General features: G+C 33.4%; 1 protein-coding gene across 5 annotated transcripts in view; it reads left to right on the forward strand.

Annotated features, from left to right (window-relative positions):
- Positions 1-20,920, forward strand: part of Epha7 (EPH receptor A7) — a 169,387-nt gene that overhangs the window by 43,556 nt on the left and 104,911 nt on the right. For all 5 annotated transcript variants that reach the window (XM_048353824.1, XM_048353818.1, XM_048353819.1 and 2 more), the window contains exons 4-5: positions 14,930-15,085; positions 16,459-16,794. In XM_048353824.1, coding sequence (XP_048209781.1) covers positions 14,930-15,085; positions 16,459-16,794 — 492 coding nt within the window. The remainder of the gene's footprint in view (positions 1-14,929; positions 15,086-16,458; positions 16,795-20,920) is intronic.

Raw genomic sequence — 20,920 nt, forward strand, 5'->3', positions numbered from 1 at the left:
AAGGTAGGTTTTATAGGATTAAATAGAAATAACCAAGAATTGTGCATGCCACATTTATCTTTAATTGGGGAAATAGAGTAACTCTCATGTAAGATTGTACCAGAGGTACATGGTAAATAGATATGTGAATAGGTAGATGGATTCATTTCCACATTCTTATCGGTAAGATTAAACAGGGAAAAAGAGGAAAAAGGAGGACTTACTTGGCTAAACCAGAGGTAAAAGATAAGGAATTCATGTTATTTGGAATTGAGCATACATTGTGTAATGACTTATAGTAAATTCAGTGCTGTGGAACGTTCTTATTCAAACAGTAGCCTGTTAGGAAATGGAATGCTTGTGTGAAGCTTGTTATTCTTCAGAATGGATTATACTAGGAAAAGCAAAGGGTAAAATAAAATTGCACAAACCCTTGCCATCCTACGAAAGAAAAAATTCTTTCTAAATACTGGTGTTTCCCAACACCTAAAAATTCACTATTTATCACACTATCATCTTAGCTATCTAATTTTCTCATGTAACACTATGTGTTAAACCCATGTGCTAAATAGCTAGAAAAATAGTGAATTATCAAATTCCGGAGATCAGTAAAGGAAGTTAATGGAAAGATTAAAAATTTATTTCATACTATTTTCAGAAGTACTATTAGATAAATAGCGCCGGGAAATGTGATTTGTGTTCATTGATATCAAGGATGCGTTAGTACTGATTTATATATTATAAGTATTTATAAAAGAAAATCAAGCATTTAAATAGAAGACTAACCTAAATAAATTTAAATAGTGACTAACCTAGACAGATAGACTGTCAACTGTTTTAAGATTCACATATTCCCTAAAACACAAGTCTTCATAATTCAGAAGAGGATACTCTATTGCCTATATGATATAACTTATTTTGAAGGTTAGTGGAAAAAGTTACTCAAATAAAAATACTAACAAATATGCAAAACAGATATTAAGACAAAATTATATGAACTTATTCAAAGATTATATTTCCTTCATGTGGGAAACAGGATGTTTAACTAACTGTATATAGTCTGACTCTTTGTTAGATACAATATACATCTCATGAAATAAAACAGAAAACTATTTAAAAGTTTGGAAAGTTCAGTACAGATGAGCCTATTAAATGACAAAAAATAAGCAAAAGATATAACAAATGACAAGAGTAATGCCTCTTATTTTGAGAGTTATTTTTCATCTGAATTTTAATTTTGTGAAACTTTTCTAGAAGTAAACACTATCTATATGATAATAGAAGGATTTAAAGTCTGAGAAAATCAAAGAGCTTTAAGAATTCTATTGATACCATGTCTAGACATACTCCTTTAACACCTGTAGCTTCAAAAGATTCACCCTCTAGCCTCTTACCTAAAGAATGCCTACTTTTAACTACATAAGCAATAGTGAATAGAATAGTCATTTTGATATGAGGATGTCACTCTCACTTTTAAATTGCCCTTAGCAAGGATTGACTTTTGTCTTTTCATGCTACAGTTATATATGAGTAGTGATATAAAGCACAATGGAATAGTTTGTGTTGGCTGACTTAATTTCCTCTGTTCACAAAATGTCTCAAGCTCTTGTAAAATGCTTGATTATCTTAAATTGCTTAGGATTGAATTACTGACCTAGTCTCTCTCTCTCTCTCTCTCTCTCTCTCTCTCTCTCTCTCTCTCTCTCTCTCTCTGTGTGTGTGTGTGTGTGTGTGTGAGAGAGAGAGAGAGAGTGTGTATTGTTTATTTAGATGTATGTAGCAGTATTCTTATCAGTCTTTTGAATTACCCTAAAGGGTAATTCAACTTGAATGCTTTGAAAGGCTTAAATAATTTCTCTGTCTTGTTCTACCTGGGATCTGTCTATGGGAGTATGTGTGCCATTTAATTTTCTTCTGTATTTTGAGGCAAGCTCTCTCGCCACTAGGCCATATCCCCAGCCCCATTCTTCTGTATTTTGATAATCTTGTTGAGTACAGTTTTTGAACTGTGATTTCCCTTTATTTCCTTGAATACAAATTGACATCTCCAAATCTTTAGTCAGTTTCTGAGATGATCTGATGCTAATTAGGACGATTTAATTCACTACCAGCTCTCAATACATAATATTATTTTATAGCACAATTAGTGTAGAGATAAAATCAATCATTGTGCTTCAGTTTATTATTTTTATGAGAACATGAAACACATTTTTTTTCATTTTGAAATACATACATTACCTATTCCTATCCTTTTATATGTGGATACAATATTTAAGTTATAAATTTCTCAGTAATTTCAGACTGAAATGTATATTCATATGCATATTGAATTCAATTGTTTGTAGTATTTACAACTACCATTTTTTGGGTTCTGTCTTAACTTTAAGATAATTTATAGTTTGGACCTCTTTTCCTCATCCATATTTTAACTTGGAAAATGTGAAATTGTGTTGGTATTAATCTTTAACCTTATTTTTTTCACACTTACTTCACAGGTCAGTAATCAAATAAATAAATTTATCTTAGAGATATGTAGACTTGAATGAGAAAGTACAAAATATAGTACAGAATACTGTGTTCGTGTATGTGTGTTTGTGCTCATAATAAATAAAAATAAAAGATGAAATAGCCCATTGCATTCAAATCAGATTTTTTGTTTACCATATGATAATTGTTTTAAAATTTTAACGAGAGCCATTAAGAAATAAATTGAAGAAATTTTCATAACCTTATATTTCTGTTTTTCAATAGAAACATTAATTGTAAGAATTTATTTAGTACCGAACTGCCTACTTCTAAATTGTAGACATGAAAGGATTGTGTACTTAGAGTATAAGAATTCTAGTGAACATCAAAACTCTCACTTTTATGAGTTAGTATAAGGTATATATTTAAGGAAAAGTAGTCTTTTCAAGAATTGAGCATCAGAGAAAACTATTGTGGTTTAGTTCTTTGCTTGGAAAATAATCTTGCAGTGGTAAAGTCTGTTATAATTTACAATTCACAATTTAGTTTTCTTCTCTTGGACCTTTTTCCTTCCATATTCAAAGCAAATAAATGTTCTAGTTATAATTCATAGAATGATGTCCATGTCATACATAAATTTATTTATAGTATTACATTAGAAAGGGATTCTTATGGAATCATGTTAGAAATCAGCAGATGCATAATACATACATAGCTGTAGAATTGTATGCCTGCATAGAATCACAGGAAAATTCTTAAGAGTTGAAGACCACAAAAGTTCTCTTCATTGCCCATTATTAGTCATGTGCCATATCTTGGGACCCTTTATCTGATTTTTATGAAGAATGTACTAAACGTAACAAGTCAGGTATTCTTTTGTGAATCACATTAAGTATAAGTTAACCCACATGCTTGGCATTATGGTCTGGTGCATCCATCCATAGATACTTCTATTATAGTCCCACCCTTGAAGGGTTCGTGGAGGGTGAGAAGAAATACACATATGGCAATGGGAACTCCATAATTATGGTGTGTTGTTGCTTAGTAAAACTGTTAAGGGGTAAGGAAAAGTGGAGATCAAACTTTTATCGGTACATAGTAGATTAATTAGTTATGAAAAAATGAATCCATATAAAGTGTCTAGGTATTCCTCTATTAAAACAATCTGTTAAAAACACAATTAAAAGGGATTCTACTAGTACCTACATTATCCTTTTGTTGAAAGATGTTAGGAATTCAAATCTAGTAATAGAGTATGGATCTAGCTATGTGAGATTATTTTCTTGGTTGGGGATAGAAAAATTATCTGACTAGTTTATTATTATTAAAGACTCGCCAGTGTGGGAGATAATTCTTCTTATCTTGTTTCTCTCTAAACTTTCAGTTTATCTCATCATTCTCTCTCTCTGAATCTCTCTCCCTCTCTCCATATATACAGAGAGCTCTCTCTCTCTCTCTCTATATATATATATATACCTCCTTTACTCCCTCTTCCTTTTCTTCCCCCCTCATGCATGATTGTGTGTGTGTGTGTTATCTTTTACTCTTTGCATTTCTTCCTTTTTTTAGAAAAAAGAAGATTGCACAAACAGCACATTTCTTCTTCATCCCCCTCCCCTTCCTCCTTTTCCTCCCCTTCCCCCTCCCTCTCATCCTCCTTGTTCTTTTTTGTTGTTGTTGTCTTGTTTTATTTCTGAGAATTAAGGATTTGTCCCTATGCAACTCTTTAAAATGTTATGCTTCAGGGTAAACTGATTTCTTTATGATCTCCAGAAAATTTTCTACTGACATAACAGAAATGATTATTTCTTTCCCCACATGTTCAAACAGCCTTAAACTGCTGTGGGGTTATTTGCTTCACAAGACATTATTGACTCACATTTTATAACTGACTTAGTGAGGCAAATAGAATCTTTACTAAATAACTGGAAAGTTTGCTTTAACTTAAGGTTTTGTTTTAATAATTTTGAGATTAATACAGAAAACAGATCATGAAAAAATGCATATTGGACACCTCTTTTTTTATTTTTTATTTTTTGGCCAGTCCTAGGCCATGAACTCGGGGCCTGAGCACTGTCCCTGGCTTCTTTTTTGCTCAAGGCTAGCACTCTGCCGCTTGAGCCACAGCGCCACTTCTGGCCATTTTCTGTGTATGTGGTGCTGAGGAATCAAACCCAGGGCCTCATGTATAGGAGGCAAGCACTCTTGCCACTAGGCCATATTCCCAGCCCCTGGACTCCTCTTTATTTGAGAAAATTATGATGGATTTTTTGGCTTTGGACTCTATAAGCATTTCCCTCCTTAAATCTAAATTATCTAAGTGTATTGTGAGAAAAGAAAAAAAAGTCATTGATGAATCATTCACAGAGCAGTCGAATTTTAATTCTTTGTACTGAGCTGAACTTATTTTGGTTTATTAAGTACAGTAAACTGGCTGTGTATAAGTGTGCACTTTTTATTCAACTGAAACTTTTGCAAACTTGAATGTTTGGAATGTTCTGCCCTTGCCACATCCACCAGAAACCTAATGGAATACAAGCCAGGAACTGCCACTAGTAACTTTACAGTTAAATATAATTTGTTACTATTACATCCTTTCATACTTCCTGCATGCCTATCTACAATGAATAATTTTCTCACTTCACATTAGTAAAATGCTGCAGGTTTGACAGGAAAGGTGACTTTAGTATCTGCATTCACCTCAGAAGTAGAAAATAATTAGGCTGTTGTGAAAGACACAAATTAAGGGACAGTATTTATAATTTACAGAAACAATTTCCTGTGAATTTCAGAAACTCCATTAGCTTAAGCTCCTAATCAACTGATAATCTATATCATTTAAAGTTAGTGATTGAAATGATAGTGTAGAATTTAGATATTAGCATATATTTTAAGGGACACTTTTTGTTCCATTGCCAAGCATCATGACAGATCCACAGGACACAAGGAAACATTTTTTAAAAATAGGAAATGAATCACTTGGTGAGTAATTTGCATTTCTTCCTATTTGCACATCTGACAATGGGAAGATGGCTCATATGTTATCAAACTTAGAAAACTAGATGGGATTGAACATTTACAAGGAAATTGACACTGAAAAATAATAATAGTAGGTATTTATTGCTTGAATATACTGTACCAGGACCTTCATTTTTGTTCTTCATTTGAATGGTACTCTCTATTTCACAATAATATGACCATATTTATATTAATTTTCCCCTTGAATATGGAAAAATCAAGATCTTTAGCAAATTTGCAGCAAAGTCCCACAATTAGTAAATGCTGGAATGAGAAAACAAGCTCTTCATGTAAATGAAAGGACATGCAGCTCTTTCAGAATGTTTGAGGTGGTTTTATATGATGGAATTACCAACCTCTATCATTCAAAAATAACCAACCTCTATCATTCAACAAATATGAATATTATCTTTTTATAAAGCTTCTCTGATGAACTAACAACCTGAATCCTAATCTTTAAAAAGAGCATTTGAAACCAGGCACTTCAGGTTCATGCCTGTGATCCTAATTCCAGAGACTGAGATCAGATGATTGAATTTCGAAGCTAGACTGGGTAGAGAGGTCCTGAGACTCTTCTGTTGTTTTTGTTTTTGATTTGTTTTCTTTTTTTATTGTTAAGGTGAAGTACAGAGGGGTTACAGTTACATGCCTTATGTAGTGAGTACATTTCTTGTCCAGTTTGTTTCCCACTCCCTTATTTTTCTCCCATCTTCCCTCCTCCTCAGCAACCTCCCTCCCTCAATTATGCAGTTCGTTTACAACATATTATCTTGTAAGTATTGCTATTTCAATGGTTTGCCTTTTACCTTTGTCTCACCATTTTAATGTTCCACTTCCCTTTCCTAATTCAGACAGACATATATAAAATACCTAGGGTACCAGAAATCAAATAAAGTGTGACAACAGGGGCTAAACCATAGGGGAGATGGACAGAAGAAAACAGAAATAATTCACATAGTATGATGAAAATAACAACATCAATGATAAACTCCCAGAGACTCTTATCTTCAATTAATCATTTTAAAAATTCCAGAAGTGGCACTATGGCTTAAGTGGGAGAACGATAGCCTTGAACTAAAGAAGCTGAAAGACAGTGCCCAGGCCTTCAGTTTAAGCCCCAAGACTAAAACACAAACGCACATATATATATATATATATATATATATATATATATATATATATATATATAAAAGAAAAGAAGAAAGAGAGTTTGAATGATGAAAGATGGTCACATTGATCAAGATGCATTATATTCATGACAGATTTGTTGAATGGTAATGTTGTACAACTGTTTAAAGATAATAAAAGTAACCAGAGTGCAGGGGCTCTTGTCTTAATACTAGCTATTCAGGAGATGCTGAGATTTACAAATTGCAGTTTGAAGCCCAAGCTTGGCCAGGAAAATCCTGATACTTATCTCCAATAACTACCCTCTCCCATAAGCAAGAACAATGGTGCTGCTGCTCAAGTGATAGGGTACTATACTTGAGAAAAAATTCTCAGAGGCAGCAACCAGGCCCTGAGTTCAAGACAATACAAACAAAAATAATAACAACAAATAAAAATAATAGAAGTATGCTTTAAAAAGAAGAGGAATTCTCATTCCTAAATCCAGCTTTTTTGGTGTGTGTAGTCTACATTGTCTGACTCTTTCAACAGTTTTTATAATGAGAATCAAAAGTTAAACTGAATTTTCAAAGCATATAATGTTTAATGAATATTAAATAAGTATCTGAAAATAACCTTGACTGGGGGGGGCATAAATACTATAGTAATTTGTGTCTTAGATCTGAAATATTCCTAATGTGATCACTGTAAGCGAGCCTCCTTGCTGAAAACTCTTGTTCATAATAGTTTTGCTCTACACTTCAATTAGAAGCAAGACTACACTTTTTAAGTTCTTTTCTAGTGCAGTTATTAAATACTGTTGTTTCCTAGATCATTCATTATATATGTATAATATATATTATATATGCACATACACATATACACATATGTGTACATATACATATATCATACATATACATATATGTATGTATGTTTACACATGTTGTGCATATATGTATTATATGTGTGTATTATGTATGTTATACATGTATATGTACACCCTCATGGTTAACTTTGGGAGTACACCCTGCCTGCATGCATATATGCAGGATACGTTCCCAAACTTAACCTATGAGGGCAGTATTGAGTGAGTTACAGCTGGGTATGGAGATTCACTTGATCTTTCTTTTTAGAAGATTTTTTTTTCTTTAAAGAAAGTTACAGGGTTTTAGAAAACCCATTTCTGTATACTTACCTACAGGAGCCAAAATAAAGGTACATATCTTGGAGCATCTGTCTATGCAAGGTTCAGCAGTGGCATATGAGAGTTAGTCATACATCACCAGGCAGAAGAGCCCTGATAGGCAGCCACGGGCCCTGTAGGAGTCTGTTGAAGACTCAGGTCCACCCTGTGGATGCACCAGTGAAAGTCGGAATTTACTGGAGATTTTTACGTGTGTTTCTTTATGTACCCACATATATGAGCTAGGAGATGGCATAAGAGAAAAGATTAAAGATAGCATTTCAGTTGAATCAGTCATTGTGTAGCTTAACATTAAGAAAAAAATTATTACCATGGATTTATTACAATGATCTTCTCCAGAATGAAATGTTTAAGCAAATACATTGTTCATAATACTAAGCAGGTGGTAATATGAAATCAACAACCCATTATGATGGTACTAGGCCTTAATAATTTATTAAGTTTGTAGTGGACTTGTAACAGATCTGTTTATTTGCAATCCACATATTTTGGTAGTATTATCTTCTTTATCATAGTATCCTATGTATAAGATAGAATAAGAAGACAAAAGGAATCTGGAATATTCATAATTAACTTTTTCTTTTGTATTTCCTCATCATTTTGTGATGACTAAATAATTGCTATGGTATTCTCATAAAATAACATTTTATCTCTTCACCTCAGCAAAATTCTTTGAATATTTCAAACTAATGATTCAATTAAAATTAAATTTACAATATTCACAAACTGCCTTGTTTTATTTCATTTTGCATTATAAATCTTACTCTTTTTAAAGATTCTATGTGTATGCTTCATTTCTATTACATAGTGTCCACAATATGTACTAGTATATTTAATACAATGAAATAAGAAACATTCATACACATATTTATAAATCCCTCCAGTGAATGTCCTCTATAGTTAAAAAAAAAAACATGTCTCAATTATTTTCAGGTACTTGGGTATCTGTTTTTACAAACTTCACATTCTCCATAATTTCTTCCTAAACTCTGGCAAGTAAGCTGTAGAGTAATGTGCATGGAGCTGTAATGTATGCATTACATCATGTTGTCTTTATCCTCCCTGCCCACTGCTCTTTCTCAATGTGAAAAATCACACTATGTCAGGGACAGGAGGTCTGGATTTCAGGCAGACTCTGGTAATTATTCCCACTGAGGCATGGTCAATAGGATTAAAATACAGATTCTGGATCTGTCCATCCCAGATGAGGTCAGCACTCTGAGCAGTAGGAGTACTATTCCTGCAAGCTGTGCTTTCCCCTTGGCAGTATAAGACTAGAGACATTAACGTGACTCAAATATTTGAAAGCTCCTGTGGAAACAGACCAGCCTTGCCGGCATTAAGTACAGTGTCCATCTGCAATAAATAAAACAATAGCACTCATTACAATCCCCAAATATGTGTTGGTATAGGTTCTACAACAGTCTTAAAGGCCAGAAAGATTCAATTACAGAAAAATCCACTTGTAGTTCATAATTAATAAACTCTTTTCAGCTGTGTAACTGTGGCCGGAAACATCTGCAAAGCCTCATATTTTACACACCGACACACATAATTCCTTCAGAAAAAATTCAAGTGTGCTTAAAATCACAGGTCTGGCAATGGCGTAGCACATGAAGAAGCTGAGGGCAGTTAGTTGCTAACCAGTAAGGTCATGGGAGAGGTGGGGTGTGCATGATGGGATGATGGAAACCAGCCTTTGTCTGGCAAAGCACTATCAGTAAAAAATAATAAATGTTTAAGTTCTGGTCAGAAATTTAATCAAAACCAACTATTTTTGTATAATGTGTCAGAAATTCCTTTTCACTATAAGATTGGGATTGATGAGGCCCTGTTACTCTCTCTTTTTTTCTTTTCAACCAATCTTGGGACTCAAACTTAGTGTTTCAACTCTATACTCAAAGTTTTTTTTTTTTTTTTTTTTTTTCCTCAAGGCCAGCACTGTACTATTTGAGCCACAGCTCCACTTTTGTGTTTTTGGTGAATTATTGGAAATAAGAGTCACCCAGCCTTTTTGTGTAGGCTGATTTCCAACTGCGATCCTCAGATCTCAGTCTCCTGATTAGCTTGGTGGTCAGGTATGAGCCACCATGGCCCAGCTTATACTTTATTTTTGTTTGCTTTAATGACTGTATTATTTTGGAGGCTATCGTTTTGCTTAAATTTTAGGTTTATTAAGTGTCTGGATAATATCTCATTTTACCTCATGAATTTCTATTGGAGGTATTTTATTACCATACATTCTTTACAGATGTAATATTCTAAAGAAAAGACCTAGAACCTCCAGGATGTTAGTACTGAAAAAAACAGAAAACTTAAAAAAAAAAGAAATGTCCAGGCTTTAATGGTAATGTTATGATTGTGCCTGGACTGAACCAAGAAATCAGAACAGATGGATGGACAAAGAAAATGTGGCCTCTATTCTTAATCAACTACTGTGCTTGAATTTTTGTCCTTGACAAGAAATGGACTAGAGACAGAGGTAATCATATAATGACAGACTCAGAAAGACAAAAAAAAAAAGTCATGTTGTCTCTCATATGTGAAATCTAGATTAAAAAAAAAAAGATACCACTATGAAAAGGAGATAATTTGGAAGATGAAGGGGACTAGCAGGAGGAGAAAGGGAAGATAAGAGAAATAAATGAATATGATCCAATTATATTATATGCATGTATGAAAGCATCAGAATGAAACCCATTACATTGTGTAATAATTACACATGAATAAAAAAAGAAAGAAAGGCTTTAATGTCAACGCTCTCATACTTAAATACCTTTATGTTTAGATTTTTGGTGCACTATTCCCTTGTTCATCACCTTTACAATAAATAAAAAAAAACTGTGAGGTTTACAAAAAGAATTTTGGTGCACTATTATTTTAACCAATTAATATATAAATAGGAAACCCTATTGCCTTTTCTTTTCCTTGTTAAGGAATTCAATTTCAAACTTATTTAAGTAAGTTTTGCTATATGGGGCAGTATATTGTTATTTTAAATACTCAAATTAAAAACAATAGAATGTCATAAGTTTTTATGACAATAAATGTGGAAGATATTATGTTGTAATATGGTTTTAGGAGATCAATTACACTAGGTAATGCTACTGTTTAGTGTACAGAAATCGCATGTATTTTATAGGCTACTTTTTTTCTCTTTCATTTTCTTCATGATATTTTGGTCTAAAGAAAAGAACTCTTTTTGTATATGAAATCTTACATGATTACAATTCATGGCTCCAGGATAATGAACTTGTTATTTTATTCATTAAGGCCCTAAAGACTCAAAAGATCTGTCTAAAGAATCAATATCTAACTTTCCTAATAATGGAAAAACACTCTTATTAACAGGGTAGAGATTATTTTTGCAAAGACAATTATGTATTTTAAAACACATTCTTTTACCTGTCCTCAGTCTTCATCCATATAGCACAAAGTTACATTTGAAACAACATTTAGTTAAAATAAATCAGATAGCAGGATGTTAAAATGGTACATTTCTAATTTCTATTTTAAAGATTTTCCATAGCATACATACTATATCAATTAAAGTTTTCTTTGTCATCAAGCATCAAGTGATAATTGTGAAATAAAACATACAAAGAATTTTGTAAAGTGGTTTCACAGTTTCTAAGTCTTTTTCTCTTGAATATCCTTAAGTGTAAAATGAATTCACCTTTGAAGTATTTACCTTTAAAGATTTTTACATAGTATATTCTGGAAGACCAGCTACATTTATGCTGAGGAGAACGTACCTACATTTATTTCTATGTGGCTTTTTATGGAGTGGTTGGAGACCAGAGCATGTATATGCTGTAAATATGCCTTGCAGATATACCACTTCACCCTAGTTTATCTGACTGAGAATTTGGCTTTAACAATTTCATGTGTCCTATCACAATTTCAAATTTTAAGTGCATTGGTTACTTCCTGCCCAAGATTTGGCTGTGGTTTCTACACTCTCTGGGCTTTACTCTTAATGCCCTTGCTCTGAAGGTTTTCTACTTATTTTTAATAACTCTAAATTGATGTCTTCTGTATAGGTTAAGTGAAAACTGGCTTGTTGTAACTTATAATTTTCAATATAAACTCAATTATGACTGAATATCACTTCAGAATAAAAAGCATACTAATTTTCTGGTTGAATCTACTTAATGATAGCTGTACATAGATTCCGTCATTCTGCATATATGACCGTGCCACCATCCATAGTGAAATCAAGGTGGCCTACTTCATATCTCTTCTAAAGGAAGTGCTGGAATATCATTTCATAGTTTCTTAAGTACCTATAAATTAATAGCAATGTATAATAAGATGAAGCTCCCTCAAAATTACTGTTAGGGTCACTAACGCCCATGAGACTATTAAAAAAGCAGCAAATGAGACTCCAGCTTTAGGGAACAGCATACGGCTGTGTGTCACAGGCTCTGTGTCCTAAATCCACTTTTAAACTAGACAAGTGGGATTATTTGAAGAATCCAGGTTACTTTTGCTTCAAATCTGTTTTCCCATCTGCTAAAAGGAAAATAGAATTTAGTGTACTTTGGAAGTTGAGCAATAAAAATGACATTGGGTATTACAGATATATTGCAAGAATTATGTAAGTTGAACAACAAATAAACTGTAATTCCTGAAGAAAATGCAGCTAAAGACTTTCCTTACAGACTTTTGTTGAAAAGTGGCAAAGGAAGTTTGTTTGGAGGATTGTTGTTATGCCATAATTGTCTGCCTGTTAATTGTGGAATCCTGATGTAACACATGTCAAATCATTTGTCTCATATCCCTATTCTCTAAACTCTTCACCCAGTAAAAGTAGGTAAATACATAAAATATATGATATGCAACATATCAAATATATGATATATATTTTGATGTGTATGATATATATACTATCTATTATGCATGTGTACTTACATACATATATTAATATTTATGGCTCATCAGTACAGTCTCCCCTCTCTTGCTTCCTCTCCCCTCCTTCTGCATGTCTCTCTTCTTTTTCTTCTCCTCCCTTCTCCTTTCTATTCATAACCATTATTTATTTTGAACATTTCCAAGACTTAATGAATCAGATAGTTAAAAAAGCAATTTCTTCTATTTGCTTTTTTGAATACGCAATGGAGATTTAAGGAGTAGATTGTCATCCTCACAAATCTGAGCTAAACCCATTATCCTACCCAGTTACATTCTCTAGTATGGAAAGACCATACAAATAGCTGTTGTATTGTCTATTATTTTGTTATTAAATTCATTGGTTTGTGCCTTAAAACCTGTGAGGATGCATGGGGGTTTCTTGGGTTATAGGTATACTATAAGGCCTTGGAAAGGCAGCTCAGCACCCTCATTATACGGACAGTGATTACAGGGAAATAGTTTTACATTTGTCATAAATTCTGCATTTTTAAATTGAATATTTAATGTATGTGAAGTATCTATCTTGTTCAAGGAAGCATACTTATTTTTCTGAAACCTAACTGTTGATCTGCTAGAATGATTTATTGAGTACTTATTAGCATGTCAACAAAAGTAAAGGGTATTTCTGCTCTTTACTCCCTAAGTTACAAATAACAAATTAAGATCTAAAACCAATTTTTGTTAAATATTCATATTTCCTTGAAGATATGATCTAGCTGATTTTTATAAAATTTGAAGTTCACAAATGCTTAGATATATAGCTAATACATACAAAAGATATATTGAATTTATTCACTGCTTTCAAGATGGAATAGCAACAGTTAAAACAATGTTGAAATAATGAAAATATTGAACATTCTAATTTTAATTGAAGAGAAATATAAGCCTGTCAAGTATCCAGTAGTATCATATGGTGCATGTTGTCCTAAGCTCATGACAGAATCGAAGTAAATATGACCAACTAGGTTAAGAGATGTAAGACCATATTTTCTTCTGTCTTTGTACATATCTGAGAGCAGCTGCTGAATCCGTGTGACAGAAATCCTAACCTCGCAGCCCTGGAGAATCAGAGAGATAATCTATTGACAGTTAATGCCTTTCTCCTGTTTTGGGTGATAAAATCAGTTTCTCTTCTTAGGATTTCCTTATTTTAGTAACTAAAAAAAGTCATTATAAAATAGAATGAAATTGTGTTATAACTTATGTAGGTTGAAAATATATTTCTGAGTCCCTAAAAGTTGGGCATAAGTATTCCAGACATACACAGATAAAGGTTTTGCATATTACTATTGATAATCAGATAATTAAAATTTCATGGATATTTCAAAAACCAAGCCAAATTAACACCTGAATTGAATTCATACTACTTTATTGTAAGAAGATATAGTGGGATGGGCTAATGCAGAACTAGATGTGACAATTTTTGTTGACTTCAAAGCATAAATGTTTTTTTTTTCCTGCAGTAAAAAGTATCATAAAGAGTTTGTCTTAAATCAATTATGCTACTGTTCAGTTTTGGTTTCTTAGCTTTGGATTAATGTCAGCTTCAGTTCTATCATAGTTATATTACTGTTCTTATTTATTATTACTTTTATACATTTTGATGTGGGTAGGGGCTTGAATTGAGGACTCCTTGCTCTTGTTTTTCTTTTTGGCACAAGTCTGGAGCTTTACCACTTAAGTCACACCTCCAGCTTCTGACTTTTGCTCAATAGTTGGAGATAAAGGGATAATTTAAGTAGTATAATTCCTTAGAAAGGCACAAATTTCATCAAAATGAAACACCAGAATTAAGAAGATGAGGGTATGGGTGGATAGAGGAGGATTGGTTGAGGATGTTGAAAGGGGTGAAATTGATCCACATATATTGTATTCATAACTGTTAAATGTCAACCCTATCTTATAACTACTTAATGATATAATGTTTGTTTATGAAAAGAATTCTCATGGATTTTCTTACCTGGGCTATGTCTAAACTGTGATCATCAGATCACAGCCTCTTGAGTAGCGAGGATAAAAGGCAGGAATCACCACTGCCCATCTCATTACATTATTGTAAAAATGTATTTTAACATTGTGTTACTGCTGTTCACTAAAATAAATATTTAATAAGGAAAAGCTTTGCATTATGAATATTTTTAACAAAACAAACTTGGTATTTTTTTCTTTGGTAAATGCCTCAAGATTTCAGTTGTTTTATATAGTCTCATTTTCCTCTCTTTATTTTCTTTGCATACCCAGCCTGTGGTCGTGGCTTCTACAAATCTTCCTCACAAGATCTTCAGTGCTCTCGTTGTCCGACACACAGTTTTTCTGATCGAGAAGGCTCCTCAAGATGTGAATGTGAAGATGGATATTACAGGGCTCCATCTGACCCGCCATATGTCGCCTGCACTAGTAAGTTCAGAAGAAGAAATTAACAAAGACCTCAGATCCCTTTTACTCATTTGTTCTCATGTGGCATCCCTGACACAAGTACGGGATTTATGAATACTATCTTGATTATTCTGCAGTTACTCTTAAATATTTGAAAAATTTCCCATAGGCAGATAAGGTTGAGAATAATATTATGTATTTCTTATCTCATTTTCTGGGAAATTTTAATGTCTCTATAATTAACAGGCAATTAAATAGCATTTTTTCACATGCATTTTATAGATACTGTAAAATTAAAAGTTATTAAAATATTGCTTGGCACCAATTGTTCACAGATGTAATTGTAGCAACTCAAGAGGTTGAGATCTGAATTCAAGGCCTGGGTGCTGTTCCTTAGTTCTTTTTACTCAAGGATGGCACTCTACCACTTTGAATCAAGGCACTACTTCCAGATTTCTGGTGATTAATTGGAGATAAGAATCTCATGAACTTTCCTGCCCATCTGACTTCAAACTGCGATCCTCTGACCTCAGCCTCCTCAGTAGCTAGGAATACAAGTGTGAGCCACCAGCTCTGGCTCCCCATATTCTTATTTCAAATTAACTACAATAAAATCAGAAGTGGAGGTATATCTCAAGTGGTATACCACCAGCTTTGAGTGGAAAGAGATAAGGAAAGTACCCTGTCCCTGAGTTCAAGCCTTGGGTAATGGCAAGCACACTGGCGTGCACACACACACACACACGCATGCACACATGCACACATGCATGCACACATGCACACATGAATGCACACACACACACACAAGAAAATATTGGAGTTCCAAAAAAATGTGAAATGTAATCAGATCCAGATGTTTTCTGTTTGAAAACTAGCCTATAGAGCAAGTCTCACATTTCGTACATCAATTAATGAAGGTTTCATCATCCTCAATACAAAGTCAGTTCTACACATCACTAAAAACCATTCTTGAGTGTGTGAAGAATGAATAAATGCATCCACTGTTACATGGTTTAAAGGAAAACTATTTTTAAGCAACCACACAACTGTTTCTATAGATGTCTTAACTGTTCTTCTTTAATTGCTTGGAAAGGAAATAAATGAAGATGGTGGCAAAAGTACAAAGGCAGTTGTTATCCCGTTTGCGTTTTGACATATTAAATGGAAAATAAATAAAGCCTCTTGCCAAGTCAATTCAAGGAGGCTTTTATACAGCTTCGCTAGTAAAGGTAATGAAACGTTTCTGTGAAAGAAAGCATTTCAGCTAGGTTTCTCTTTGGTAATTGAGTCTTAGTATCCCATATAGCTAATCGTGTTTATTTTCTTTGTACAGGTTTTTTTTTTTCTCTCCTTTCATTTTTGCTAACTTGTTTGTCTGTTTTTGCCTTCCGAAGGACCTCCATCTGCACCACAGAACCTCATTTTCAACATCAATCAAACCACAGTCAGTTTGGAATGGAGTCCTCCTGCAGACAATGGGGGACGAAATGATGTCACCTACAGAATACTGTGCAAGCGTTGCAGCTGGGAGCAGGGCGAATGTGTCCCCTGTGGGAGTAACATTGGATACATGCCCCAGCAGACCGGGTTAGAGGATAACTATGTCACTGTCATGGACCTGCTAGCCCACGCAAATTACACTTTTGAAGTTGAAGCTGTAAATGGAGTTTCTGACTTAAGCAGATCCCAGAGGCTCTTTGCCGCTGTCAGTATCACCACTGGCCAAGCAGGTATGTTCTGTGCTTGTTTTTCCTAAACAATCAATGTGACTGTGGCCAAGTAGTATCTCTGGCTTGAAGAGCTAGCCCTACTGCATTGAACTTGATTGTCCCAGCTTATGCATTATTTCCACCTTTAGCTTTTTCCTCATTTCTCCTGAATTACTAACTATATTCACTAAGATCTCCAGAATCTGGCAAGAAAATTTAAAGGGCTTAATTTGTATACTCATTTAAAATGTCATTAGCCAAAGGACACTGTTGAAAGATCGAAAGGAGGAGAGTGATATATTAATTAACATGAAGCAAAAAATATTTTTACATGGTTACCTTTCTGATGTGGTATATGCTCATGATTATAAGTGATATGATAATTAGAGGTAATGAAAGAGGTAGCTTTGCTTTTCTGGATCATATATATATATATATAATGTGACTTTTATGATATGTAATGTTGGCTTTTAAATTTATGTGAGATTTTTAGGTTTATCTGTAGATTTGGGGAATTTTCTCAATATTCATGAGACTGGACTCCGCACTTGCTGAATTCATGAATATTTCAGAGAAAGCAAAAATGTTAATTGTAATCTTGTAGCTCTAATTCTTTAGGAATTTTTTGTTGTTGTTATTTTAATTTTGTTTTTCAATCTATACTCCATATTGACCTTTGAGATGTTACCCTCAGTCTTTATTGTAATAAGTTTTATCTAGGAAATATATATATTGGGAAGTATGTTTTAGGACCAGAAGAATTTCTAAAGCTTCAGAAAAATCTTATTACTTACTGGAGGAAATTTTAGAATTTGGAAGATTTGTCAGCCTTTCTAAAAGCTCTTACAGCTGAAAGGAGATGCTCTATAATTCATGTAGCCAAGTGGTATGTTATCATCATTAGTAAAACTGACCTTTCTTTTAGAGTATGGAATTTTGTGATCATCCTACTAGTCATAAGATCTGTCTTAGAACCAGTCAGTGTTATTCCACATTTTTGGAGCCTAAGCCTAAGCCATTCTCCCTTTTGTTGCCAATTTCCACAAAATGTTACCTATTTGAATTATATCTCTATGACGAAAACTGTACATATGGTCTCAAGCTTACCATTTTGAATGGATTAGCGGGTTCTTACTCTAAAGGTTTCATTCTGACGTTTATTTAAAAGGCTATTGCAAATCAGATCTCTCATGTATGAGCAGATGTCTGAGATAAAACATGGAAACTTAAGTTTCTAGTAATTGGACAAACGAAATGACTGAATTAACTGATACTTGGATTTACTCATTTGGTAAATAGTTTTTGCACTATTTACATTCTTTTTAAAAAGAGTCTTGATTATTGTTAAGTAGTTGTACAAATGAGTTACCATTCAAGAAATTAGTTTACAGATATATTGTGATCAATATCAGCCCGTTTATCATCCTCACCCAACCCTCCCATCTGCCTTTGTTACTAGATGTTCACCCATGCTTTGTATTAAAATGTATCATAGTAAATGGATAGGAAGTGAGTTTAATACATTTTAGGCTTATGATTGAGACATTAGAGCTATCTATTGGGAACATTAAAAGGAAGTTCTAAATCAAGTGAGCTAGACTAATCTTGCATTATTCTTCTGAAGAAGTGATATTTTAATTTATTTTCAAACAACATACAACTATTCTGTAATGATACTACAAATAAAATTTGCTAAGTTGGCCACTTTGGAGATCTTTTTCTGTTTTTTAAATATGGTTTGCTCAATTTTTCAGTTTAATACTGCATGAGCTTAATAGGTCATATATTTTCTGTATTTTAAAAATATTTTTACAATGTTTCCCAAATTTTTATTATTATTTTATAATTATTCTATTATTCTATAGTTGTTGTTTTTTATATTCACAGTGGTTTAGTAAAGCAACTTTGGTTGCTGACTCTTTCCTGCTTGGAGCAAACTAGATTTGTTTATTATCAAGGTGTGTTTGCTTACATTTGGGAGAGGCAGTACTCATTTAAATGTGAAAGAAAATAGACTGTGATTTTTACACAGCTACAAATACATACATTAAAATTTTGGATTGTATACTTTAAGTTAATGGATTTTAGGTATGTAAATTTACCTCCAGGAAAATATTCACAAAATAACTTTATTATAAAGTTTAAAAACCCTAATTATAATTTTACTTTTTAATTAAAATAGTAATCTATGATCGGATCTCTACTATATCTTGAATACTAAAACGTACCTGTTTACTCTCTTAGCTCTTTCTTTGCTTTTTTACCTTGCAAAAATAAATTATTACCAATAAGGCAATATATTATGATAATTTGAAGTGTTTTCCACAGAAGAAATTTGGAGCACATTAGTGATTATTCCTCTGTTTCATTAGACATTCATTTCTCTCCATCCCAATATTACTTATTATTCTAAAAAGCAAGGAGATGCTTAGATATTTTGTCAAAGTTCATGATGTTCTTAGTAAAATTGTAATAATCCCTGAAAATCTTGTTCTATAATGAGTAAACAAAACTATTTCAAACGCAGCTTATGTTGTAGTCAATTCCCATCCTGTGTCTGGTCTGGTTTCTACCCCCTTATCAATCTACTGAATGCTAGTATAAAAAGGTTTATTAAAACAAACTGCTTATGCTGGAAAAGAATAGCGAGTATGAATGAAAAATAATGAGCCAGTAATTGAAAGGCAGCTTGTGGACATTACATTTTCTTTCTGTGAGTCTGGAGTCCCTATGTGAAGCCAGTACTGGTGCTTGTGTGAGTGTATATGCACTGCAAATCTCTTGTTCCTTGATCAACTCCAGGGACAGAGTTTTGACATTGTTTTACCAGAGTTCGAGCTCTGGTGTACTATTATGGGGTTTGTGTATTTGGGAATCACAAAAGATCTTCATGAACTGGTGGTAGCTCACCCCTGTAATCCTACTTAGTAAAAGACTGGGATCAGGGGGCTCACTATTTAAGACCAACTGGGAAAAATTTCATGAGATTTGAATCTCAATCAGTTAAATACTGGGATGGTTCCCTATGCCTATTGTCCTAGATATGTGGGAAGCATAATTACATAACCAAAAAGGTCATAATCCACATTAGCCCTGACAAAATGTAAGATACTTTTTGAGTACCAATGAGAGTAAAGAAAGGGCTGGGTATGACTTAAGTAGTAGAGTACGTGCCCAGGCAAACCAAGGGCTCTCAGTTTCAACTCCAGAACTGAAATTAAAACATAGTTATACCTTTCAAATATTCACATTTAAAACATATGACATAAAATGCTGATGCTTTGTTATGAATTAAGTTTACCCACTGAGACTGAAGTCACTGACAGTAACTTTATGTACTCTGAAATTCCTTCTAAATATGTAAGGAGGAATAACAGAATTATAATTCTCACATTTTCTTACACTGTAAAGGCTTTTGTGAATTACAGTCTTCCTAATTACTTCATACATTTACTAAATTCTACATTTTTGTTTGTTTTGGGGGGCTCTTTTTGTTTGTTTGTTTTTGTGCTTTTTTATATCTTTATTGTTAAAGAGGGGTTACAGTTTTATAGGTAAGGCAGTGAGTCCATTTCTTAACCAACTTGTTACCTCCTCACTCATTTTCCCCCCACTTCCATTCTCCCCATTTTCCTTCACCCCCCATGAGTCATACGGTTGGTTTATACCATATTGTTTTGTAAGTATTGCTGTTGCATTGTTTTTTCTTTTTATCCTTTGTCTCAAATTTTCATATTCACTTTCACTTCCCTAGTTCCAATATATGTATATAAAATGGATTTCTTATAATCTTGCTTAGACTGGTCTCCTAGTCTTGGACAATCATCCTGTTGCTTTTGCCTTCTGAGCATCTAGGACTACAGGTGTGCCTCCTGCACCTGTATAAATGCTACTGCTTAAGTGTTAATTTACACTAAGTTAACAGGACTTAATGTGAAGAGTGATGCTGAGGATATGAAGGTGAAAAATAGACTTCTCATCATGAAATCACAAAATGGAAATGCAGCAAGTACACACATTGCATCATATATAAAGATTAACTGTAATGTAATGCAAACTGTTGAGTATTAGGAGAAAAATGTAAAACCCCAGAAGAAAAGACTGATCTATTCTGTCTGTACAAAGGGAAATTATTATAGAAAAGAGA

Source organism: Perognathus longimembris, chromosome 9, assembly GCF_023159225.1.
Source record: "Perognathus longimembris pacificus isolate PPM17 chromosome 9, ASM2315922v1, whole genome shotgun sequence".
Classification (NCBI taxonomy): Eukaryota; Metazoa; Chordata; class Mammalia; order Rodentia; family Heteromyidae; genus Perognathus; species Perognathus longimembris.